This window comes from Pteropus medius, unplaced genomic scaffold (assembly GCF_902729225.1).
Source record: "Pteropus medius unplaced genomic scaffold, Ma_sr-lr_union100, whole genome shotgun sequence".
Taxonomy (NCBI): domain Eukaryota; kingdom Metazoa; phylum Chordata; class Mammalia; order Chiroptera; family Pteropodidae; genus Pteropus; species Pteropus medius.
In genome coordinates, this window is record NW_024353787.1 from 175,217 (window position 1) to 198,378 (window position 23,162).

The window sequence follows — 23,162 nt, forward strand, 5'->3', positions numbered from 1 at the left end:
AAGAAAACAAAAGGGTTAGAAAAGTAGGACAATATTGAACTTGAACCATTATCTTAGAATATGTGTAAATAGTTCTCCTTAGGGATATAAAGTACAGCATAGGGAAAATGGTCAATAATATTATAATAACTATGCATGGTATCAGATGGGTACTAGGCTTGTTGGAGTGATCACTTCATAAGTTATATAAATGTCTGATCACTATGCTGTATACCTGAAGCTAATATATTATATGTCAACTGTAACTGAAAAATAAATTTTAAAAAGTAGTGCTGTATTGTGAAACACAGCAGCCTTGCTTAAATGTAAGAGCTAAGGCCAAAACAAAAAGTGAAGAATAAGCTTCTCTGCCAGTGAGGAAATTTCAGAAAAGATAACTAAGATTTATAGACTCTGCAACTTCTCCCACAAGCCACCATTTAGAGCACAGTTATCTGAAGGGTACAGATTCTCAAAGGGCTTCAAATTAGAAAAGCCTAAACTATTTGGTGTGAGATTTTGAAGATTTGAACTAATCCTATCCATTTAAAATTTAAGAAGAAAGGTGTCTGGGTCATAGACCGCATCAATAAGTGAGTCTATACAAGCAGCGTAGAGCAACTTGGTCCCCTTAGACAAGTTGCTGGACCCAGTAAATCTTAGCATGCTGTATAAGCATTTGGAACATACACACACCTGCATTTCTTCTACCCAAGACAGTAGTTCATACACAAATCGGAGATTGCCTTCATCTTCAGAGGACGAGATAGACACAAGTTCAGCCCTAGTCATGGGCTTTCGGAACCAGGAGGTAGAAGAAGAATGGGTTCCCTTGGTCAAGGGTTCCGCCTTCAGATGAGTAGTGGTTAAAGTAGAGGGTGGAACCAATTCAAGTGAAGTGAAATGGCCCTTCCGATACAAGTTTGTGCATTCTAGACGCAAGGTGACTAGCTCATCCTGCAGACGCATAACCCTGAAATGGAAGAGAAAGAAGGAAGAGACTTAAATTTGTAACATACTTTTTGAAATAAAACCTTCCTTATCCATTTGACAAGGATGAGGTAAAAATAAAAATGAGATCATATCAGGAAACATGCTTTGTGAAAGAAAAAGTGTTATATGAATGCAAGGCGGTATTAATATCTTCATTGTTTAGAGTTGCCTTTGAGACAAATACCAAGTTATAGTGTTAACTGGAGGGAAGCAAATCAACATCAGTTTATATAACTCCTAGATGGTAGATGTGGGCCTTAGTCTTGGCTCTGTACAAACTATGTGACTTTGATGATTCTCATCCCCTCTGTAGGTCTGGGTTTCCTCCTCTATAAAATGATACATTGGATCACCAGTAGTTCTAAACAAGATGTAGTACCAGACCCTTGCAGGTCACTTGGAAATAAGTAGGAAGTGATGCCACAATGACTGGGAAATCCTGCAAGTACTTAGTGGGCGGGGCCTGCAAAAAAGGAAACTGTCTTCCACCATGAGAGTTTTCCTGCCAAAATACCTGTAGTAGCCCCACTGAGGCATTGGCCTCTAAGTTTCAAGTTACAAGATTTAGTACCTGATTCTTGACCCATGAATCTCAGCAATAAGTAAACCTTCCTTTTGAGTCCCATGTTCCTCACCTAAAAGCCAGCTCTTCTAGCTGGTAATAATTCTCATCCCGTAGGATCTGGAGATCCACCTGCAGCTGCCTGATAAGACCTTCGCATTCCTGAATGTACATGATGACATCTGACTCGCACTGTACTGGTTGTCCTGATTCCAGGTGAGCAGCATCCTGAGAAAGAGAGAATAAGAGTAGGAAACTCCCATTGCTCCCACCCACTAGGACCCGAGGAAGCCAAGGGGCCCACTGCAATTCCAATAGTAAGGAATTAACACAGCTGGATTCCTCAATGGTTAACTTCGATCATTAGAGCCCAGGGTGAGAAGTGGAAAACATATGACATAAGAAGTGAAACAAAACAGAGGCTTACGGCCTGCAGTGTATTCTTAGCTAGTGTCAATTTTTCTTCACAGTTCAAAGCACCATTCTGGATTTTGTTTGCAATCTGTAGCAGCAATTCCAGCCTAAAATAAGATCAGAAAACCACAGTCAAGTTATGGCCCAGTAAGTTATGTCAGATCTCCTTCAGGCTCTGGACCCACCTCTCTACAGCTGGTCGAAGTGATTTCTCTCGCTCCAGCATTTCGATGATGAGCTTTCCCCACTCTTCTTCTACATCATTAGGGTGATAACCTTGAGGCAGTTTAATTCGGCCGAATTCAATCCACACCTGAAAAACCCAGAGATACCCTTTTAGTCCAATACACAGCCATGCCCTTGGGCCCTAGTTTTAATTTATTCTTCCCATATCACTTCTTGCTTCTTTATCCAGCCATTCAGCAGTTCCCCTGCCGCCACCCCCGCCAACGTCTAATAAGAGAAAACAACGGAACATTTAGCAGTACCTCACCTTGAGGTGAGAGCAAAATAATCACCTCTAAAATGCAAGGACTACCTGCTCTAAATCCGTCCATTTCTTCTACATTTTACATAACTCTCAATAACTACCATTCTGAAAAGGTCAAATGCCTATCTCCACAGCTTCGAATTCTCTAGGAATCACAATGTGAATGGGACTCTCTTCCTCTGCCCCCCACCCAATTCTTGTTTCTCAGAGGGAAATTAGCTTCCCTCTGAGAAACAAGAAAACTCATCCACAAAACTTAAGATTTCTGAATAAATGTATGCCATTTTTCGATCGCCCCTTTAAAAAATACAGATGGTTGCTACTACCCCTTTATCGCAAGTTTTTAAGACCAGCCTGAGAGTGATGCTAGATTTGTCACCCTGAGAATACTGCTGTGAATGCAGGATGGAAAGAGGATGCAGGGGCTCTAACAAAAGCAACAACAGGGCAAACCAGCAAACCTCAAATCTCAGCAAAAGATAAGCTTTCTTACCTCTAATAATTTATATAATTCCTCAATTCTTCCTTTTTCTCTCTCCTTGGCCAGAATTTCTGTTTCTTTGAAGTGTATATACTGGTTATAAAGTGCCTACAAAATTAATATTCGGTAAATGAATGAATAAATGAATGAATGTATATAAGCAACCTGACCCAATTTTTTATACCATCTCACCCAGAAACCAGCAGCAACAAGCTCTGAGACTTACTCCCTAGAAAGAATTTATAAAAAACAATTTAAGTCCATGACTTTACCTTTAGTTCAACAGGGTTCTGGGGAAAAGTTTTATCTGACATCAGTATTGTATGCTGCTTGATCCAAGGAATGAGGGAGTCCACTCGGCTTTGGTATTCTTGCCACTTGGAGTCTACTTCCTATTGCCAAAAGGTAAATATCACACACTTTCTGATTAGTGGTATGTAAAACGACCACAGGAGAAAGTAGCTCAAGCCATCCTAAACCACATAAAATCCTTCCCCTCTAATTGCCTACCCAGCTGCTCAGTTTAATGCTCAGAGTCCCATTTTCAAAGCTCCTCCCTCAAGGGCTCTCAAGATGGGATTCAATTTCCTGATAACTAGATTAGTGTAGGCTGGATGCTACAAAATTAACAATATTTAGACTCATTCCCAGGGACCACAGACAATGACCATATATAAAGACCATGGTGTGGGTTCGGGCTGCTCTGTATAAAACCGCTCTGGAACACAGTTCATATAGATAGATAGATAGATAGATAGATAGATAGATAGATAGACAGACAGACAGACAGACAGACAGACAGACAGATAGACAGACAGACAGACAGACAGATGGATGTACATGTATATACATACATATATATACATGTACATCTATCTATCTATATATATATGTATATACGTGTATATATATGTACATATATGTGTGTATATATATATATAAATAAAATGAGTGCTTAAGAAGCATGGTCTAATCAATACATTCTAACCAAACAAATCAAAGTCAGAAAGTATCTTAAGAATGTGTTCTTTTACCATAGCATTGATCCCTTCTCCACCCTCAGGGACTTTAGGGAAGGCATCATAAATTGAAGACACATAAGTGATCACAGACTTTTCATCTGGAGATGGCACATCCACATCTGAGAGAGAAAGGGTAAGACATTTCTTAGAACCTGCCAGAAGGAACAGTGAATATATGCTACATACATACAACTTCAGTCGACTCTTACCTTCTGCATCCAGTAGTCGAGTGACCCCCAGTCTTTCTGCCACTTCGAAAGCCTGTTCCAGATTCTCTCGGTTACTCTGGATTTGTACCCTCTCCATGTCTACCAGATCAGGTCTGTAAAAGTTCACCAAGGTACATGAAAGGCCACCATCTACACACCACACACCAAGTCCACACAAAGAAAACCTCTTAAAAGTACCCAGAGCTGAAAAACACTCATTGAGTTAGAGAGAAAGCAAGAGATTTAGAAAGGTATTAATCCCACTTTTAATTATAGCCCAGAAGTCCAGTGCTCCCTAATTCTAACCTTACACAACAGTAGCCTTGTTGGATTTCATGGAAAAGGTATCCCAGTACAAAATGAAAATTGGGGCATATGTATGACCACTAAGAGTGTACTAATTTTGATTTGTCATTCAAAATTCCTGTCTTCCTCACTAATCTCACTCTAGTCACCTGCTATTTCTCAGGCACTCCAAGCAAGCCCCAGCTTCAGGCCCTTTACACTTGCTATTTCCTCTAAATAAACACTCCCTCACGGCACTGCTCCAGAGTCCTCATCAGAGAGGCCATCTCTAGCTGCCCTGTCCAAAATACCACAACCCCATGACTCTCCATCCCTCCACTGCACTTACCACTGAATGACAGCATATATTTGTGCATTGCCTAATAAATAAATAAGCTCCATGAGAGCAATAATTTTTGTTGTTTTGTTCACTGCTATTTGAGCCCAGTGCCTAGAATACTAGGAGTTCAATACATATTCCTTTTTTTTAATGAATAAAATGAATCAGATTCTCGATTCTTGGTTCAGGAGGAAAAGTGACATTAAAACTAACTACAAACAGATGAAAAGAAGCCCCTCCAGGCATACTGAAATTCTACTGTATTTACCTGTATCGGTGAATAAGGGCATTAAACATCTTCCCATCACTCCAGCAGGAGGAAAAGTTGGTGCATTTGATTCCTGTGTAACCAGCTGTCACTTTCTGGGTCCACAGGAGCAGCTTTTCCTTGGCTGACATGTCCCCTGACTCTCCGCTAATGTAGATATCAGAGATCTGCCAAAAGACAGGACACAGAATAACTTTCTCTTCTTCATACACTACAATTCTCAGAAGAGGGAGATCCAAGGCTGGCAGCACCTCAGATGACAACCCTAACATATATTCACTCTCTTTGGTTAGCCAAAGAAATGCAAATTAAAACCAGGAGAGGTCACTTTTTCACCTATAAATTAGAAGTTGTGTGTTTTGTTTTTTTTAATGATACTACTCAGTTTTGGAGAGAATATTTAACATTGGATGTTCTCATGCACTGCCACTGGTGAGAATATAAATGATGGCAGCTTTGAATGAAAAATCTTAAAATATACATACACTTAATAGAAAACCATCAGAGACGTGCAAATTTTATCAAAATATGATAAACATTAGAGCAGAAAGTTATAGAGCTTAAACTCTAAGAAGGGATTGATTAATCACATATTATAGTATATACACATGGTAGAATTCTTTGTAGCACTTAAAAGGATGTTAAAAAATTTTAATGACATAGAAAAATGATCACCATATTTTATGAAAAGAAAAATACAAAACAATATACATAGTAACACTGATTTTATATAAACAATATATATTTAACTATACATACATATATATGTATAATGTATATAATAGATGTATATATGTATATGAGTATAAACACAGGAAATACACCAAACTAGTAATCATAGTTATCTCTAAGTCATAACATTATAGGTGATTTATATTTTCCAAATTTTCTATATCATGTGCATTTTTATAAAAAGAAAAAAGTTATTTTAAGATCTTCCCAAAATCTATCATAGGACCAACTTTGAGAGATGACAGTGTGGGAGAGAAGAAAGTACATGCCTTTGATTTCACATAGACCTGGGTTTGAATCTCAAACCCAAACTCAAACTCAAGCTAGACCTCAGTTATAAAACTGGGAAAGTGAGAAAAACACCTATTACTTTTTCAGGACTGCTGTGATCATCAATGAGGTTACACACAGTAAGGCACCTAGCCCAAACACAGGGCTGTACTCAACAAAGTGTCCCTGTTGCTCTTTCTTGTGCAGATGATGGTCTTCCTTTAATTTTTACTTGTCTAACTTCCACGGCACTAATACAGCCTGTATCATCATTTAATTAAATGTTATCTTGCATTATTGACTATTATTTCATATATTTCATCTTATCTCTTCAAGACTGTAGGTTTCCTGGGGAGTTGACACCAAATCTTAATATTCAGAACCATCTAAAATTGAATAGCAGCCTCCATTAGGAAGAGCTCCTTCACCCAGGACATGTTCAAGCAGAAGCTGGGACGTCGTGGAAGAAATCACCTCCGGCTCTGAGACTCAGTGATCACAGTCCTTCCGAGTATCGCTCATTGCACCTAGCATTGTGCTGGTCATATGGTGAATGCTTAACATGTTTTCACTAATAATCTCTTGGTTTATAAATAATAAAAATAAACAAATGTATTTTGGGGTTAGGTCCACTTAGAACCCTGAGACACATTACTTTTACGACAGCAAACTTACTTAACAAATTCAAAGCAGCATGTATAATCAAACAAATTTGGGCTAATATTAATAATGGTTGTCTCCCCTGGAGACAATTTTCTTTTTCTTTTTTTCAGACTTTAAATAAAAAGTAAGCATATCTTACTTTTATAATGAAAACTATAAAATCATTTTGTCAATAAGAAAAAGCATAAGCCTTTGGATCAGACGGATATGCATTTGAAAGGAGGGATTTACTAAGAAATGACCTCAGGCAAACTACTTAAGCCTCTTGCACTCCATCTTCCCCATATTTAAAGCAGAATAATGACCTTCTCTTAGGGTCACTATAAGGATTAAATAAGGTGGTGCAGGTAAAGTGCCTGGTGAATATGTATTTCCTTCCCATAATAATGAAACAGCATGCCTAGCACAGTTTTGGGGCTGGGTGATTTGGGCAGGGAAGGCAGTGCATGTCAACAGAACAGCTGTCTCTCAGTTGTCTCCATCGGGTACAGCACTGTGAAAGTAATAGCCTCCCTGGTGGCCAGTAAAAGGGACAATCACCAATAAGGCACTTCTGAGTCTCTGAGTGAGTATTAAATTTACAAACTCACCTCATAATAGGTTAGATTCAATATCAGCAGAAGACACTGTAAAATCAGAAAAAACAGGGCCAGGAACTTCTACTAATACTTTATTTAGTGTAAAAAAAAGCTGCAGACTAAGAATTCTTACTAAGAGGTCGAAGAAAGACAGAACAAAAAAGTATGGGTAGCCTGCATGGAGTCCAGAAAAAGGAAATCAGTATGTGTTTCCTCTAAGACTGTGTGAGAGAGAAATGGTGACCTAACCAGCTCATTCCAGGATTCTTGTTCCCTTGACAGGTACATTTCTGCAGGAGAAATCAAGCTGCCAAACTCTGATGATGCCAGCTAGTAATATCATCCTGCAAATCTCTTCTCTACCCACTACCTCTCTGCTTTGACTCCATGTTCACCTGACAACCTCCAGATTATTACCTGCTTCCCATATCATACCCTAAAGCAACGAAACGCACTGAGTGGCTGATTCAGATACTGTTATCACTTGGCAGTTAAAATTCATATTGTAAATTAGTAAATTTAAATCAATGTCTAACAAGTATGATCACTGTAAAGTCAATCCCCTAAAACTCAATCTACTCGGAGTACACTGGGGGTAGGGACGGGGAAGAGCTACAGAGTTGCAAAGCTGAGGATCCAACCATGGATAATAGTGTCCAAGCCATCATCCTGTGAGTACAGGGAAAACAGCCCAACCCTAGTACCAATTCTGTTGCAGTTCTCCTTAACATTTCCAGCTGCTTGTTTCAATGGCTAGATACCAACCACCACTGACATATCCCAGTACTTTGACTGTAGCCACTTCACATACATATTAAGGCTAAACATGTATGTGAAGCAAACAGGAGATTTGTTGAACTAAACAGATAGAACTTGAATAAGCCAAATGAAATCCGAATGTTTATGTTTTTTACCCCAAAAAGAAATTCCGGTTAATTAATTGACATTGTTATGTCCAGTGCAAGCACGCTATCTCTGATGGTATTGCCTACCTGCAAATCACAGTATCTTTGTATATTGCACTGAAAATGGTTCAATGAATACCCTTACTTCAGATTTTCCACACAGAGAAGTGTTTGGATCTCTCAAGGGGGAAAAAAAATATCCTGTTTGAATTAGGGCCCTGCCTAGACTGTGAACTGGATGAGAAAAATGGGATTATCGTCACAATCACCTCAGTAATTAAATTTGGCTTTTGTCCATCTCTTCAGTTAATACTCACATGTGATATGCACAGTGCGATCCTTTGGAATACACAGAAGCTTTTACCTTAATCTTTCAAATGCAGAAACCCAGTTTTAGTGTCAGGGAGCTTTCCCCTTCATCTAGATTTGTAATGGAAAGCTATTTCGAGAGGGAGAAAAGCCTCAATACCATTCCAGAGACATGTACATCTACCTGAATTCTCTTTCAACCTACACTTATCAGGGCTTGACTCATTCCTTTTCTGAAGCATATCTAGAAACTTACTATGTTCTTAGTAATTCAATAAGCATTTACTGAACAACACCTCATCTGTGCTTAACGCAATTCCAGGCACCATGGAGAACAAAAAAAGTCAAACATCATTTATTCATTCGGCTGTTATTTCTTGAGTAACCATTAATGTTCTAGGACCTGTGTTTAAGTTCTTGGTATCTCAAGATAAAAGTACATCCTTGAGCCTCAAGCTCAAGAAATTTAGTAGAGGAGATAATGTGTTATACAGAGACTAATGCTGTGACAGAGGTAAGTAACCCAAACAATGCCAAGGAACTTCTCTGAGATAACAACATCTATGCTTAGTTTTAAGATGTAAGTAGAAGTGAGCCAGGTGAAAAGGGGAAACAGAAAAATAGACATGGTTACCCTGTAAGAACTTATTTAAGACATGTCGTATTGGCTAAAATAAGGCAGTCCCCAAATTTTCCCAAATGACAACAGATGGATGAGAGAGCAGAATGGAGGAAGGGAAGTGTGGTCCTCTTGAATACATAAACTTGTAGAAATTTATTTATACATATACACATATTTAAAATTAAGCAGCATATCTAATGCAATAATTTAGTATTAATGCCTCTTCTATTTTTACATTTCATAAAACCATGTTATTCAAACTCTGCAGCTTTGACATCAATAAAACTACTTAAAAAAATAAAACTATAGTTTAAGTAAATACTCTAGAAAACATCCTCTACATTTCTTTTTAAGATTTCTGAGATTTGACAGTACTTTTCTGAATCCATGCAGTCACTAGAAATTTTACCCTCAACCATAAGAATCCAGTTGCATAACATTGCGTTAGTCTTTTATTCATTCTGTTGGTATTTATTTATGATTTCCATAATATAAAACACACATAGCAAGTGGTTACAAGTGATATGAGTGATTTTTAAAAGTTTTTTGAAAATATGATTAAGACATATACAATTACATTCAACATTTCAAATTAGGTCATAGTCCCAAGAACAATAACTAAAATTTTCTTAGATTTTTGGGCTCTCTTTTTTGTTTAACCAATTATGTCAGCTGATCTCTACAAAAATTGATATAAATTGAAATAGCAGATGGTGACCCAAATTCATTCATCCTTTTGATGAACTGACTATAGTTTCACCGAGAGCCCAATAACAAGAAAGACTTAATAAAAAGTCAAATACAAAGAGATTCCCTTTTTTCTGAAGGCTAATTTCTAGGGGAGGAGGGGATCTTACCTTATATTTAGTCATATGTGGTAGATCACACGAAAGAGTTATATGTAACTTAAGGCCCCCAGAGAACAACAGTGATATAGTAAATAGTAATGTCCAAAAGAGGATCAACAGAATGAAAAATCAGTATGGCTGGAGTGATAAAAAATATTTCTAAAGAAGTATGAGTTAAACTAATACTTGAAGGGTACTATAGAATAGACAAAAAAAAAAAAAAAAAATTCCAGGTAGAAAGTAGATGCAAAAATTAGAAGTTGAAATAAGTTGAAAAAGGAATAGTAGATGGTTAAGGGGTTGACCTATTAAAAAGGAAGGTTCAAATTGGGGACTGATATAGGAGAGAAGATTCGATTACGAAGGGGTTGGAATACCAGGCTGAGGAGTTTGGACATTGTCTATGTAAGTCTCAGGGAATGAGACTAGATGTAATTAATAAATAGATCTTGATTTCTAGCTGACCTCAACCAACTACAGAGAAGGTATGAGACTGAAAACTTTCACTCAAGAAGCAGATGAGAGCACGGAGCAATAGTTCATTACAAATGCTTGGCTAGAAGGACCTAATAACAGCTTTGTTTCACCAACATCAGAGATAGGTAAAGGTCAGGGGTATTCCTTTCGATAGTATTCCAATCAGAATCTTGGAGGTCTCTCGAGGGAATATAATTAGAATGGAAATCCTAGGGCATAGAATATGGGTATTTTTCAGTTCTACTAAGTAGTGTCAAACTATTTTCCAAATAACAGTACAGTTTATACCTCTACTCACAAGGTATGAAGAGGTTTTCTGCCACTCTACATCCTTACCTACACTAGGTATTCCCAAACTTTTCATTTTCTGCCAATACGATGAGTGTTAAAAGTATCTTATTGTTGTTCAGATTTCTATATTTTTGATTACTAGTGAGAAAGAAGCATGTATATGAAGCATTTTTGGTTTCCTTTTTTGTGAGTTGCTTATTCCTGGGCTTTGCCCTATTTTTCTACTAGGGCATATTTCTTTTTCTTATTTGTAGTGATTCTTTAAATAATATTATTAATAATTAACATTTCTTGTGCTTTACTTGTATTAACTCATGTAATTCTCACAGCAACCCTGCAAATTTTATACTATTCTTAACCTCAGTTTACAAATGAGAAAATTATATCACAGAGAAGTTAAGTAACTTGCCCCAAGGTAACACTGCTAATGAATAGTTGAGCGGAATTCAAACTCAGCCAAGTTGGCTCCACTTTCTTAACCATTACTCCTATACTACATTTCCTATATTCTGGATATTAGTCCTTTTTTGGTATATGCATCATATAATAATTTTATATTATTTTTCTTAACTGTCCATCTGAAATGAAAAATTTCAAATATATACAAAAAAAGACAGAATGGTATAATGAACTCCTATGTACCCAACACCCATTTCCAACTACTATTAACTCATAGCTCAACTTATTTCATCTGCACTCCACCTACTTCACCCTTCTCCTATTATTATGAAGCAAATTCCACATATATCATTTCTTTCATAAACACTTCAGTATGTATCTCTAAAAGATAAGGACTATTTTTAACATAACCACACCACACCACTGTTATACCTAAAAAAAAAAAAAAAAAAAAGATTCCTTAGTTATATTTTTAATTAAGTATATTTTTTTTTGAAAAAGAAAATCTAACTGTAACTTCAACTGCTACATTCCTCCAATAGTATCATCTGCTTAATTTTGCTTTCTTCTTGCAATATAAAGCCAATATTAGTAAAACAAATTATAATTAAAGAGGAGAAATGGGAAAGGAATACTTGTACCCTGAAAAGGCTGAACCCGGAAAATAATATACCAACTGATCTTTTTCTCAGCATACCTAGCATCCAATGATAGATCCTACTATCATCCAAAATTGCAGGGACTATAAGATAGGTTTGTGGCAAGGACACTGGAATAGAGCCAAATTCTTCATTCAACAGAATCTACTAATAGTGTGGGAAGATTAGCAGTAGGAGCCAAGATAGGAAAGAGGAAGGGTTTTCAACAAATTTCCTTGCTCGCTCCATAAGCCAGGTGGTGTGGACACTGATGGCAGCTGGGAATAGGGAGTCCTCCTGAAAGAAGGAATGGGCCAGAGAAGGCCTTGGTCCAATGTCAAAGTACAAGGCTGTTAATCTGTTCCCATCCAGCTCCAAATCCTCATCTACTTGTCACTCTGAAAACCATTTTTGCCAGCTGGCCCCTGCCATCTTGTATCTGTTAACTACTTCCTGACAAAGGAAGAATGAACTATATTAGGTAAATAAGAAAGCAGACAACTTATGTTCTATTATCTAAATGCTGCGCTCAGCAAGAATTAGACTCAGTTCCTATTTATCTCTATCCTGTAAAGAAACAAAACACATTGCAAAGTTTATGACCAGCCATAGCTGGGTCCCACTCCCATTGACATACCCTGGTCTGATCAACAACAGAGACAATGTGACCAGAGTTATGCCAAGGACACACATCACCCTGAACTCGAATTATTCTCTGAGGAGAGTTACTACTCTAACATATTAAAAACAAAATGAGCATCAAAAAAAAACAAAACAAAAACAAAAACAAAAAACAAACAAACAAACAAAAAACCCCCAACCTTCCCCCAAAAATCCACTCTGTTGAGCTGCCAGCTGTCTCCTCTTTAGGAAGGAGTTGGTGTGTGACTAGCAGCAGCTGCTCCCCTGACCCCCATGTCCTGCCAGTGCTCTCAGAACTCAGCAGAGGGAATTCAGGCTCCAGTCAGATGCTCTCACCTCGAGTCTCAACACACATTTTACAGGCCTGCAGTGTCAGAACACGCTGCCTCTGTCTCTCCGGCTGCTACTATCCTCAGGCCTTGTGAACAGCCTGCCAATGAGGGAGCAGCTCCCTGGAGATAGTCTCTTCAGAGGCCAATGAGGGTCTCGGGCCCCTTGGCCTTAGGGACTTGGATTCCTCAGAGATATTACACTTATTTTGAGAAGTTACTTCTTATCTGTCATATGAAATGGCCAGTCTGTGGTCCCCACATCACACAATGGACACAGAGTCTCAGAAATGTGTCAGCTGTCTGAGCTGATGGTCAGTTTCTCAGCCTGGGCTATACAGCTGAATAATCTGACTGTGCCTGCTCTGAAAGGGTAGAAGGGATGAGATGTAGAGCTTGGCTGCCCCCAAAATGCCATAATTTGATTCACATACTGAACAGCAAAAGAAGTCACATGACTGTCAAACTACTGACCATGGTCTAAAGGTCTCTCCTACCAATCTTTTCTTTAAGACTCCTCTCAGAGTTGTTCAGAACCTTCCCTTCCCAGTGTGAAAACCCCATACTGAAAGTGTCAATGGTCACCTAAGGTCCCTTATCTAGAACTGATTTCCACTAGGAGTCTCTTAAAATTTTACACTCCAAACTTTTTGAAAATCTCACACTCAATTATGAGCATGCATCTTAAATATTATGTCTCCACGACTTCAACTTTAATGCTAGTGGTATCAAAAGAGCAATCAGTTTGGCAGTTGGTTTTATCCCCAAGTACTCTATATTCATTCCACAGAAAGATAAAAGCACAGTTTGACATTCTCTCTCATTTGATGAAACTCAAATAATTGTACACCCCACCCCAGGTGCCCCTCACTGCCTTCCTTCCCAACATCTCTCTCTCTCTCTCATATGGAAAATCCCAAGGAGGTCTCTTGCCCAACCATATAATATTTTTCAATGGTCACTTTTCCCTGTAGCTATTGGGAGTCTCCAAACTCTATACTAACAAAGGGCACTGAGATGGGCCTAGCCATGAGGGAAATTCATCCCCCAAAGAGGGCATTTTAAACATAGATCAGCTAAAAATTTGTGTCTCTCCTTAGCGTCACGCTGTTGGTGATAAGGAGGGCACCAGCAGGTAAGACGTCAGGGCAGCTACCCTCAGTCTCAGCAAGGAAAACGCCCAGCTTCATCTTCCACCTCTTGCTGCTCTGGGATCCTAAAGTGTTTATTTCTTCTGCTGTAGAGGCTGCCATGCCAACAAAAGTTCTTCATCACTGGTGAATTATAACTTGTCACCTACACAATCACACACCCACATGCCAGACCCTGTGCCACTCAGGGTCTTGCTGAGTCCTCCTCCCCTCCTCTCTCAGTGTACACATCTCTTGAATTCTCACTTGTTCCTTGACCTTAAAAACATTCCCAGCACCCACCGCCATCACTACTAACACCACCTATGCCAAACAAAAACTTGGAGCTATAAACAAGTCCAATCAGAAAACCAACTTTTATCTAGCCTCAGACCTTCAAACTTTCCCAATTATCTCCTCTGGATTAACCTCCAGATAACTCTATGTCCCTCTCCTCTAATGCCAAAATTAGGAACCAAAGGAAGATTAGTCCTCTCCACCTGTACAAATATTGATGAGAGTTGTCACTAGCAGTGTCCCTGCAGGAGTGGGATTGCGTCAGCTCTCGTAAGAACATCATTCTCTCAGGGAGAAGAGCAATTACATGAAGATAGCTGCTTCGACCCTCATCCCTTCGACGTCCCTCACTCCATCTCCACTCACTCCAGGCTCGACTAGGCCTCCATTATCTTTTGTGCCACACCGCAAACTTCTTGTGGCAGGGAGGCTGATATGCAGACCCACCTGAGAGTTAAGTATTAACTAGCACTGAATCTTGAGAGAGAACTCCACGTGACAGCTTGAGCAATTATGCTGCATGGTTACTCAGAATCAAGGATTCTCCAGGGACAAGACTTGGTTCCAAGCATCCTGGGGCGGACCCAAAATAGATTCATTTGCCAAGCCCAGGAGTCACTAACTCCCAGTCCCTGACATAGGGGTAAGCTTGAGAAGAAGCCCCAAGATCCTCGCTGCTCACCACACTAACTTTGATAAGTTTGAGGGCCAGGAATCCAAACAGCCGTCTGCGCATCCCTTGGACATGCCCACCTACCTCCTCCAGACCCCACAATGGGGTGTGGTTTGCCTCCAAAGAAAGGGTGCCATCCTCTTCTGAGAAGGACGTGGAGCTCTTTTCAGGTTCGGTATCTTTAGGTTGGATCCCATGTAAGTGAGGCCCGTCGCTGCCATAGCCAGAGGAGGAGGGCAAAATGCTCACAGTCATGCCACCAATGGACAAATCACTGTGAGAAGCAGGCAGCCTGGGACCATGGGGCGGCACTCGACCCACGTGGGCAGGCTCTGTGCGACTATGGCCACTCGACTGGTCCAGTAGTGATGAAGGGACAGAACACTCTGCAATCCAGGAACCTATTTCAGGGGCACTTAAAATACCCTTGGTTCCTCCACCCACACTCCAGCCCTCTGAGTCTTGATTTCCTGTGTTGGTGGGGAAGTCTGTCCTGGGGAAAGCGCTGCTCTCATATCCAGGCTGAGTATCTGCTTTCTCCACTGCAGTCTCTCCTTGCAAAGGCAGCAGCACGGCCCGGCTGCTGCAGGATGCTGTCCTCGGAAATTCCACCAGTTGGCTCACTGACTTCTCACAGTTCCTTTCTGCTGGGTTATCAAGCAGGTGAGCGATGACAGTCATCCCCTCTTCCGGGGAATCCCAAACCCCTCCAGCAAGTGAAGACTCATTCCCTAGCAAAAGGTGGGCAGTCTGGATTTCACCCTGGAATCTCCCCTTCACCTGTACAACCATTCCCTGATCTCCAACCTGTGAGTTGGAAGCCGAGTCCCCAGGAACGAAAATGTCTCGGGGGGGATGCTCTACACCTCCCACTCCTTCCTTTCGGAGACTCACTGTTAACTTCGTTGGGGCTTCAGTCTCTTCAATGACTCCAGCTCCTTCTACGGGTTCTTCCTCAGGAGATACCTCTGGAGTAGGGGTTTTCTTCCCCCTCCACTTCCTTTTGAACCTAACTCTTTTCTTAGGAGATATAGGAGCCTTCTCAGGAACAGCTACTGAATCTTTCGGCTCCTTAACACAGCCCAGTGAATTTCCCATCGCTTTCCCCTCCTAATCTCAGCAAAAACGCAGCTAAGCTGGTCCTGGGAACCCAGAGAAATCCCAACCTTGGCTTCATCGGATTAGATGCACATTTAAAAACATGCACTATGCCGGCAAACCCTCCAATTCTTTCTCCCTCCCTCCCCGCCTCTCAGTCTCTTCCAGCCGCTGCTGATTCAGACAGCCATCTTACAGGCTCAGAGCTGCAACAAGACAAATTCAAAGCATCTCACTGCAGTTCAGAAATCACTTGACCTAAAAGCAGACAGAGACCGGATTGGCTGCAGCTCCCTCTCTCCAAATATGAGGTAATTGGAGCACTGCCCTCAGAAACACAAACAGAAAGCAAAAAGGAGCTAGAAACCAAGGGAGGGGAGAAATTAGGGAGCGGGAGGAGGAGAGGGAGATTTTAAGAGTAAAGAGAAAAGGGAGGGGGAAAGAAGAGGCCATGGGAGAAGGTAACATGAAGGAAAGAGGAGGAAGAGAAGGAGAAAGAGGGAAAAGGCAAATCAGCGCTGCTGGTACCAACTAGGAAGGGGTGGGCCAAGAAGAACCATGGCTGGGATGCTGCAATTATGGCCCCCAGACTTAAAAGATTTCAGTTGTTGCAGCAAGATGTCCATAAGAAAATAACAAGCAAGACAGATATATTTTCTATTTTTTCAGTTGGCAATAAAATTATTTTAATCAAATTATAACCTAAGAGAGACCAGAGCCTAATCCTCACAGTTAAGAAAAGAAACACAGGCTTTAAACACAGGTTTTGCTAGCCTCCTATAGCATTAATTTAGAGGGGTGGGGGAGGAAGGAAGAGAGAAAGAGAGAGATCTGTTAAATCTGCTGACCGATGATACAAAAAAAACCAGAAATCGGTCCTGAGTATAGTATATGGACACTTGGTAAAAAAGACACCACTTCTAAATACAACAGAGAAGCAGCATCTCTGCTGAACAATATGTGGCAACAGTAATTACTGCTGCTAACATTTTTTTTAGCATTTATGTGCCAAGCCTATGTGCTAAGCTATGGATTATCTCCTTTAATTCTCACAGTAACCATAAAAGGTCAAAACTATTATTTAACATTTGACAGGTAAAGAAAGGGAGGTTTAAAAAAGTTGATTAGTTTGCCCAAGGCTACAAAGCTGGTAAGTGGCAAAGCCAGAACATGAACTCTTGTTTTTTAAAACTTTTAATTCCAATCTCAAGTCATGCTATCTTCTAACTCTCGCATGGATGGGAAGTCTGTACTCAGTTAAGTAAAGCAGAAAGATTCCCTGCTGTTCTGAACTGATAACTAGACTTATAAGGACCACGGGCTCAAACAAAGAGATAACACTTGCTATTTGGAGTAAGAGAAGAAGTTGCACAATGAGGCCCAGATGATTTATACTTCAATTGCAATAAGGCAGAAGTCGGAAGTACAGGTCTAAGAAGTTGAATTCAAAAGTTATGTCAATGGGATTTGCCTACTCTGATTTTTTAGTACAGTGTCTCTAAATGGAGTGGAAGGAAAGAGATTATATAAGTTTCTTCCCAGTTGCGGTTGTTTAGTCTACACCAAAAGGATCCAGACCACACAGCAGAGAGAAATAACCTACCTGGCTCTATGTCAGCCCTAAAGATTTCTATTAGTACAGCCCTACCCACCTCTCCTGGAAACCTGAAAAATGCCCTCCACAAAAGGAACGTATTAAGAAGCCCTAAAGCAACAGCTCCTACACATACACTTCTGAGACCCAACTGGTTCCCCGTCTGCTTCACAACTGCAATGGGTATTTCTTCCCAAAGCCTTTTCCTAAGGCTAACTGCAAAGCTGCAGCACCATCTTATGGCCACAGCCAGAAACAAGACAAGGAGAATAGCACGGGACAGAAACTTATTAATAAGACTACAGGAAATCATTTAATTAGCAAAAAAAAATCTGGCATTCTAATATAATTCTCTAGGCTGGCACCAGGCCTTCATTCTCCAACAAAGAGAACTGGAACTCTGGAAATTTTAAGATGCACACCCTAAGGCATAAGCTTGAATTTTATTCATGAATTACAAGCCAACCAAATTCCTGAAAGTGATCACCTCAGGGCCAAGAGAGACAGCTGTTTTATATGACTGCTGCTGCTGGAGGGCTTTTCTGAGAAGGCTGACAGAACTGAGCATATTTACTTCTGGGAGCATTTTCTTTTTAAACTTCTGCATATGTCGGCCAAATCGGGCCTTTATTTCCTTCTGCTTCAAAGGAAAATTGGCCTAGGAAAGGAGCAGAGAGATTTTAGTAGGGTAGACAGACCTAGGTTCAAATTTCCAGCTCTGTTAACTTAGTAGCTAAGTAGCTTAACTTGCTAGGTAATTCAGTTACCTTACCTGTAAAATATGGATTCCCCTTACTTAATGGGGTTGTAGAAAGAGTCAATGAGATAATGTCTATAAAGTGCTTGGCTCAGTGACTGGTCTACAGTAAATCTCTTTTCTTCCTATGTGTTATTGGAGCTAAATGGTTTGAAATACTCCACCACCGCTACCACCACCAGGGTCCAAAGTTCGGGCACTTGTTTTCCTTTGCAGGCGCTCTGCTTCTACTTATTTAAGTAAGTTCACTCTGACCGCCAGGACTTTCCCCTGGGCCTTTTTCTCATTTAGCCTGAGTTCTTAACAGGGGACCTGCTGCCTACTGGGAAAGCACTTTCAGGGCCTACCAATTCTTAAAGTCTCTTCCTTTGGCTTTCTCTCATTAACTGTTTACTCTCCATAGGTCTTCCATAGAGACAGCCAGAGGAAGGAGCTCATTCATTTATTCATGCATTCTACAACCGTGAATGGTGCCTCATCTACATGCCAAGCACTAAGTACCATAAAGTACACAAAAATGTGAACCTCAAGTCTCTACCCAGCTAAGATCACTCCTAACCTGAACTCTCTAAAGTGTTTAAATTTCTGAGTGCTAGACATACACTGTATTTAGTAAACATTTGAGAGATGGAAAACTAATTTTGTCAGATTCTGACTTTCAAGAACTTATCTTTTAGAAAAACTGTAAGTCCTAACATGTCCCTTTAAATAGGCTTGGACGAAATCAAGCAACAAGAAATCTTATTTTTAGTATCTGGATGTGTAATCCAAAAAGTCAGTTAATCTCAGTGTTTCAGTTTGCTCATCTGAACAAGGGGACAAAAAATAGATTTTACAGTCTATTTCTCTGGTCTACCTACCCCACAGCTTTGAGACCATATTCATAAACTATCCATTCATTTAACAAATATTTATCAAGCGTCTATTTAATGCCGAGCAAAGAACAAAACACAAGAGACAAAATCCCTGCCATTATTAAGCTTGCATCCTAGTGCAAGGATCTATGCTTCTGAGAGCAATTTGGCAAAATAAAGGAATGTGTACAACCCAGCAATTCCAGTCCAGGTATCTACCCAAAAAACCCTCTTTCCTATATGCATAAGGACACATGTACACAGATATTCACTGCAGTAATGAATGCCTTCTTCATACAATTAAATAATAGACGGCAAATAATAGCTCTGTTGCACAGCTGCAGGGGGCTGCACTCACATTATAGTCTACATAAATTAGTTAAGATGAATATATTAGGTCTTCCTTTATCAACATGAATAAATCTCAAAAACAAAGTTTAGTTTAAAAAAGAAAACAGGATATGTAGAAGATACTCTTTGTTTCAAACATGAAAACATACAAACAACAGCACATATTGTTTATGATTATCTCCTCTGTCATAAAGGTACAAAAGCATATATGGGAATGATACACATCAACTTCACGGTAGCGTTTACCTGGGGTTAGAGGGAGCAAGAAAGTTGGTTGCATCTGAAATGTTTTATTTCTTTAAAGAGAAAGAGGAAAACAATCTGAAGCAAATGTAACAAAATAGAAACATCTGTTTTATTTTTAAAGTGACCACGCACATGAAGATCTGTTGTATACTTTTCTGAGTACTTGAAATTTTCATAACTAAAAACTAAAAAGAAGAATCCCTATTATTTAGCATACATTTTTTTAATATGTGTTCAAACATTTTGGAAATCATAAACCTCTTTATAAAGTTACCAATACTACCAGTCACAACAGTAGTAGCAATTTTTAAATCTGGAACCAGCCTCTCCCTCAACTGAACACTCCTTTGAGATGACAGCCACCACCTATATCCGTATTATTATCCTAGTTCATTAGCACCAATAACAGAGATCAACTATAATGAGTGTTTTACTGATCCCCTAACATTTGATGGTTCTAGTCAGCATTTCTATTTTGCTTTATAAAGCACATGTTCTTGGTGAGAATAGCTAATAGACACTTCATAATAAAATATTAGAAAACCACAGTGATACATAACTAGCAAGATACATATCACACCCTATCTGAAGCAAGACAAGGAGGCTGAAGACTCTATGTAATCCTTTATCAGCCAACCAAAAGCTTTGCAGGCAGGGACCCTTTCCCTACACTCCCAAACATGTAGCTAGTCATATAGGCAAAGAAAGGAAATCAGTAGGAAAAGCATCTGGGAAAACACTTTGGCAGCAAAACTTCCCTCACTGAGAAGACAAAATAAGCAGTCAGCTAAGTTGAAACAGCAAACAGAGAAAAGCAGGTAGCCAATACGCATCCAGAAGACAGACTGAGCCAAAGCTGTTTATATCTTTCAATAAAACTGATAACAATGCAGAAAAACAGTGGGCTAGGTTGAATGCCCTAGAAATTATAAGATCCGTTAATAATTATAACAAGTTGCTATGAATTACTGAGCACATACTATATTCCATATCCCTGTCCCATACCTCCCTGATTCTTTAAACCTCTATCAAGTTGTGGATGTCTCTTCTCACTCCCTTGAATTATACAGTCAAACTGGATGGAGTCTGTGTCTATTTCAATTTTGTTATCTCCCACAGACTCTACTCAAGACCTTGCTCATAGCTGGTCCTCAGTAAATGTTTGTGTAATTCAGTTAAAGAATACATTTTTCTACAAACAAAAACCACAAAGAAATACCATTTCGTCCTGTGCTGGCTATTATCTAAAGAGCAGACAACAAATGTTGGAGAGGATGTGGAAGAACCCACATACATTGCTGGTGGGGGTGTAAAATGATATGGTCACTTTGGAAGACAGTTTGGCAGTTTCTTAAAAAGATATACAAAAACTTACCCTACAGCCCAGTAATTCTACTCCTGTGTACATATACAAAAGAAATGAAAAGACTAATACTCAAATATTCATATCAACACTGTAATAGCAAAACAACGAAAACAATCCCAATGTTTATCAACTGCTGAATAGACAAAACATATGGTATGTTCGTACAACAGGATACCAGTCAGCAATAAAAAGGAACGAAGTACTGATATATGCTATGACATGGACGAACCTCAAAAACATATGGCAAGAAGCCAGACAACAAAAGCCCATGTATCATATGATTCCGTTGAGACGAAATGTCCAGAACAGGCAAATTCATAGAGAGACAGAAAACAAGTGGTTACTTGAGGTTGGGGATGGGAATGGAGAATTGTAAATGAGCGACTGGGATTTTATTGCAATGATGAAAATGTTCTAAAACTGGATTATAGTGACTGTTGTACAACTCAAAAACCATTGAATAATACAAGGAAAATGGGTCAATTTCGTGATATGTAAATTATACCTTGATGAAGTTGTTTTTTTAAAGTATGTATTTTCCTAAAACAAACAAACAATAGAATGATAAACAGAAAAGTTTTTAAAACGTTAGCTAACTATAGAGAAAGGAAAGAAACAAGATGGAGGAAGCAGAGATGGAAGCTAGACTTCTTTGAGTATAACCTGTACACATTTTTAAAAATTTCTCTTTGGAACAATGTAAACACATAATGTATCAAATATAATCTACATAATGTAAAATGAAATTGAAAGGGAGCAAAGCAATCCCTAAAAATTGAGAGCAAATAAAAACAAATGAACCTAATAGTGTATTGAATTGATGGCTTAACAAAAAAGAGAGAAATTATTTCACATAACTTTAAATTACATTTATTTGTACGTCCTTAGAAAATATACACTAAGGACAAAAAGAAATGCAAAGAAATCAAATACTTCTTAGTAATCATATTGTTAATAACACTGATATTGTTATTTTGATTCAAATATATTACATTTATTATATATGATTTTATAGACACATGTGTATGTGTGTATGAAAAAGGGAATAGTAATATGTTACTGTTGTTAGGATCAAGATTTTTAGCCTAAGGAAAAAAAGGACTATGAGAAATGAACCACAATGTAAACACACACACACACACACACACACACACAACACACACACACACACACACAGTCACACACACGCCTTCTTCATTAAAAATGTACAGCTGAAACTTACTGGATTTCTTTAACCAATGTCACTATAAAAAATAAATTAATTTTTTAAAAAATGTTAAAAAAAGAAAAAAGGATACAAATATAAAGTCAAAGAAGTTAAATAAAGCTCTGTAATTCTAAATTTGATTAGAAATATCTATTAATCCATGATTTTTTTTAAAAGAGAAAAATACAAATATTGGCTAGCTCTGTCTACAGAAAAAGCCTAGAAACAATGACCAACCAGTAGCACTCAGGCTGTCAATAAAGAATTAGAGTTCCATGAAGAAATTGCTAATTCCAGGCGTAGGACAGGAAATATAAAGAGCCTGGAACATCTCATCACACAAGAAAAAAAATTATCAAAGACTATGAGGATCATGCCAAAGGACTCAGAGTCAACCTGAAAAGGCTCTTATTGGCCGAAGATGAAGCTATATATAAATAATTTCTTAAATTGATCAAATGTCCAGATTTTTCTTAAATTGATCAGTGTCCAGATTTTCTCCAATTATCTCATTTTAGAAAAATGGTTGGTCTGAATCAGAATCCAAACAAGGTCCACATACTGCACACATACACGTACATACACACACAAATATGAAGTATTAGAAAGCATTATAGCTATACGTGATTGAAACACATTTAAGTCTGTTAAAAAATCCATGAGTCATAGTGATAATAAGGGGGGGAAAAAATCAAGAAAGAAACTGTCTTAATTACCTTTGGAGAATCTGAGGGAACCAACTAATTATTCTGAAAACTGGTAAATAGAGGTAAAGACAGTGCATTTATCTTTTTTATCTTGCCTTTCTTACAGGAGCTATCTCTCCAGGTAATTGATATGGTG

The 23,162-nt window shown here is 38.9% G+C and overlaps 2 protein-coding genes across 2 annotated transcripts in view; both read right to left on the reverse strand.

Annotated features, from left to right (window-relative positions):
* The window catches only part of MACF1 (microtubule actin crosslinking factor 1), a 297,622-nt gene that overhangs the window by 143,808 nt on the left and 130,652 nt on the right, over window positions 1–23,162 (reverse strand). Inside the window, 9 exon segments of the mRNA XM_039850987.1 lie at window positions 676–952; window positions 1,608–1,762; window positions 1,962–2,055; window positions 2,134–2,261; window positions 2,932–3,027; window positions 3,192–3,311; window positions 3,954–4,060; window positions 4,151–4,263; window positions 5,044–5,210. Coding sequence (XP_039706921.1) covers window positions 676–952; window positions 1,608–1,762; window positions 1,962–2,055; window positions 2,134–2,261; window positions 2,932–3,027; window positions 3,192–3,311; window positions 3,954–4,060; window positions 4,151–4,263; window positions 5,044–5,210 — 1,257 coding nt within the window.
* Window positions 5,829–22,248, reverse strand: LOC120593260 (uncharacterized). The gene has a single exon (XM_039850989.1). The coding sequence runs from the start codon at window positions 15,942–15,944 to the stop codon at window positions 14,769–14,771; it is 1,176 nt and encodes a 391-aa protein (XP_039706923.1). The 5' UTR covers window positions 15,945–22,248; the 3' UTR covers window positions 5,829–14,768.

What these genes read in the sequence shown, in the direction of transcription:
- LOC120593260 (XM_039850989.1), bottom strand. Translation starts at nt 15,944, where the DNA reads ATGGGAAATTCACTGGGCTGTGTTAAGGAGCCGAAAGATTCAGTAGCT.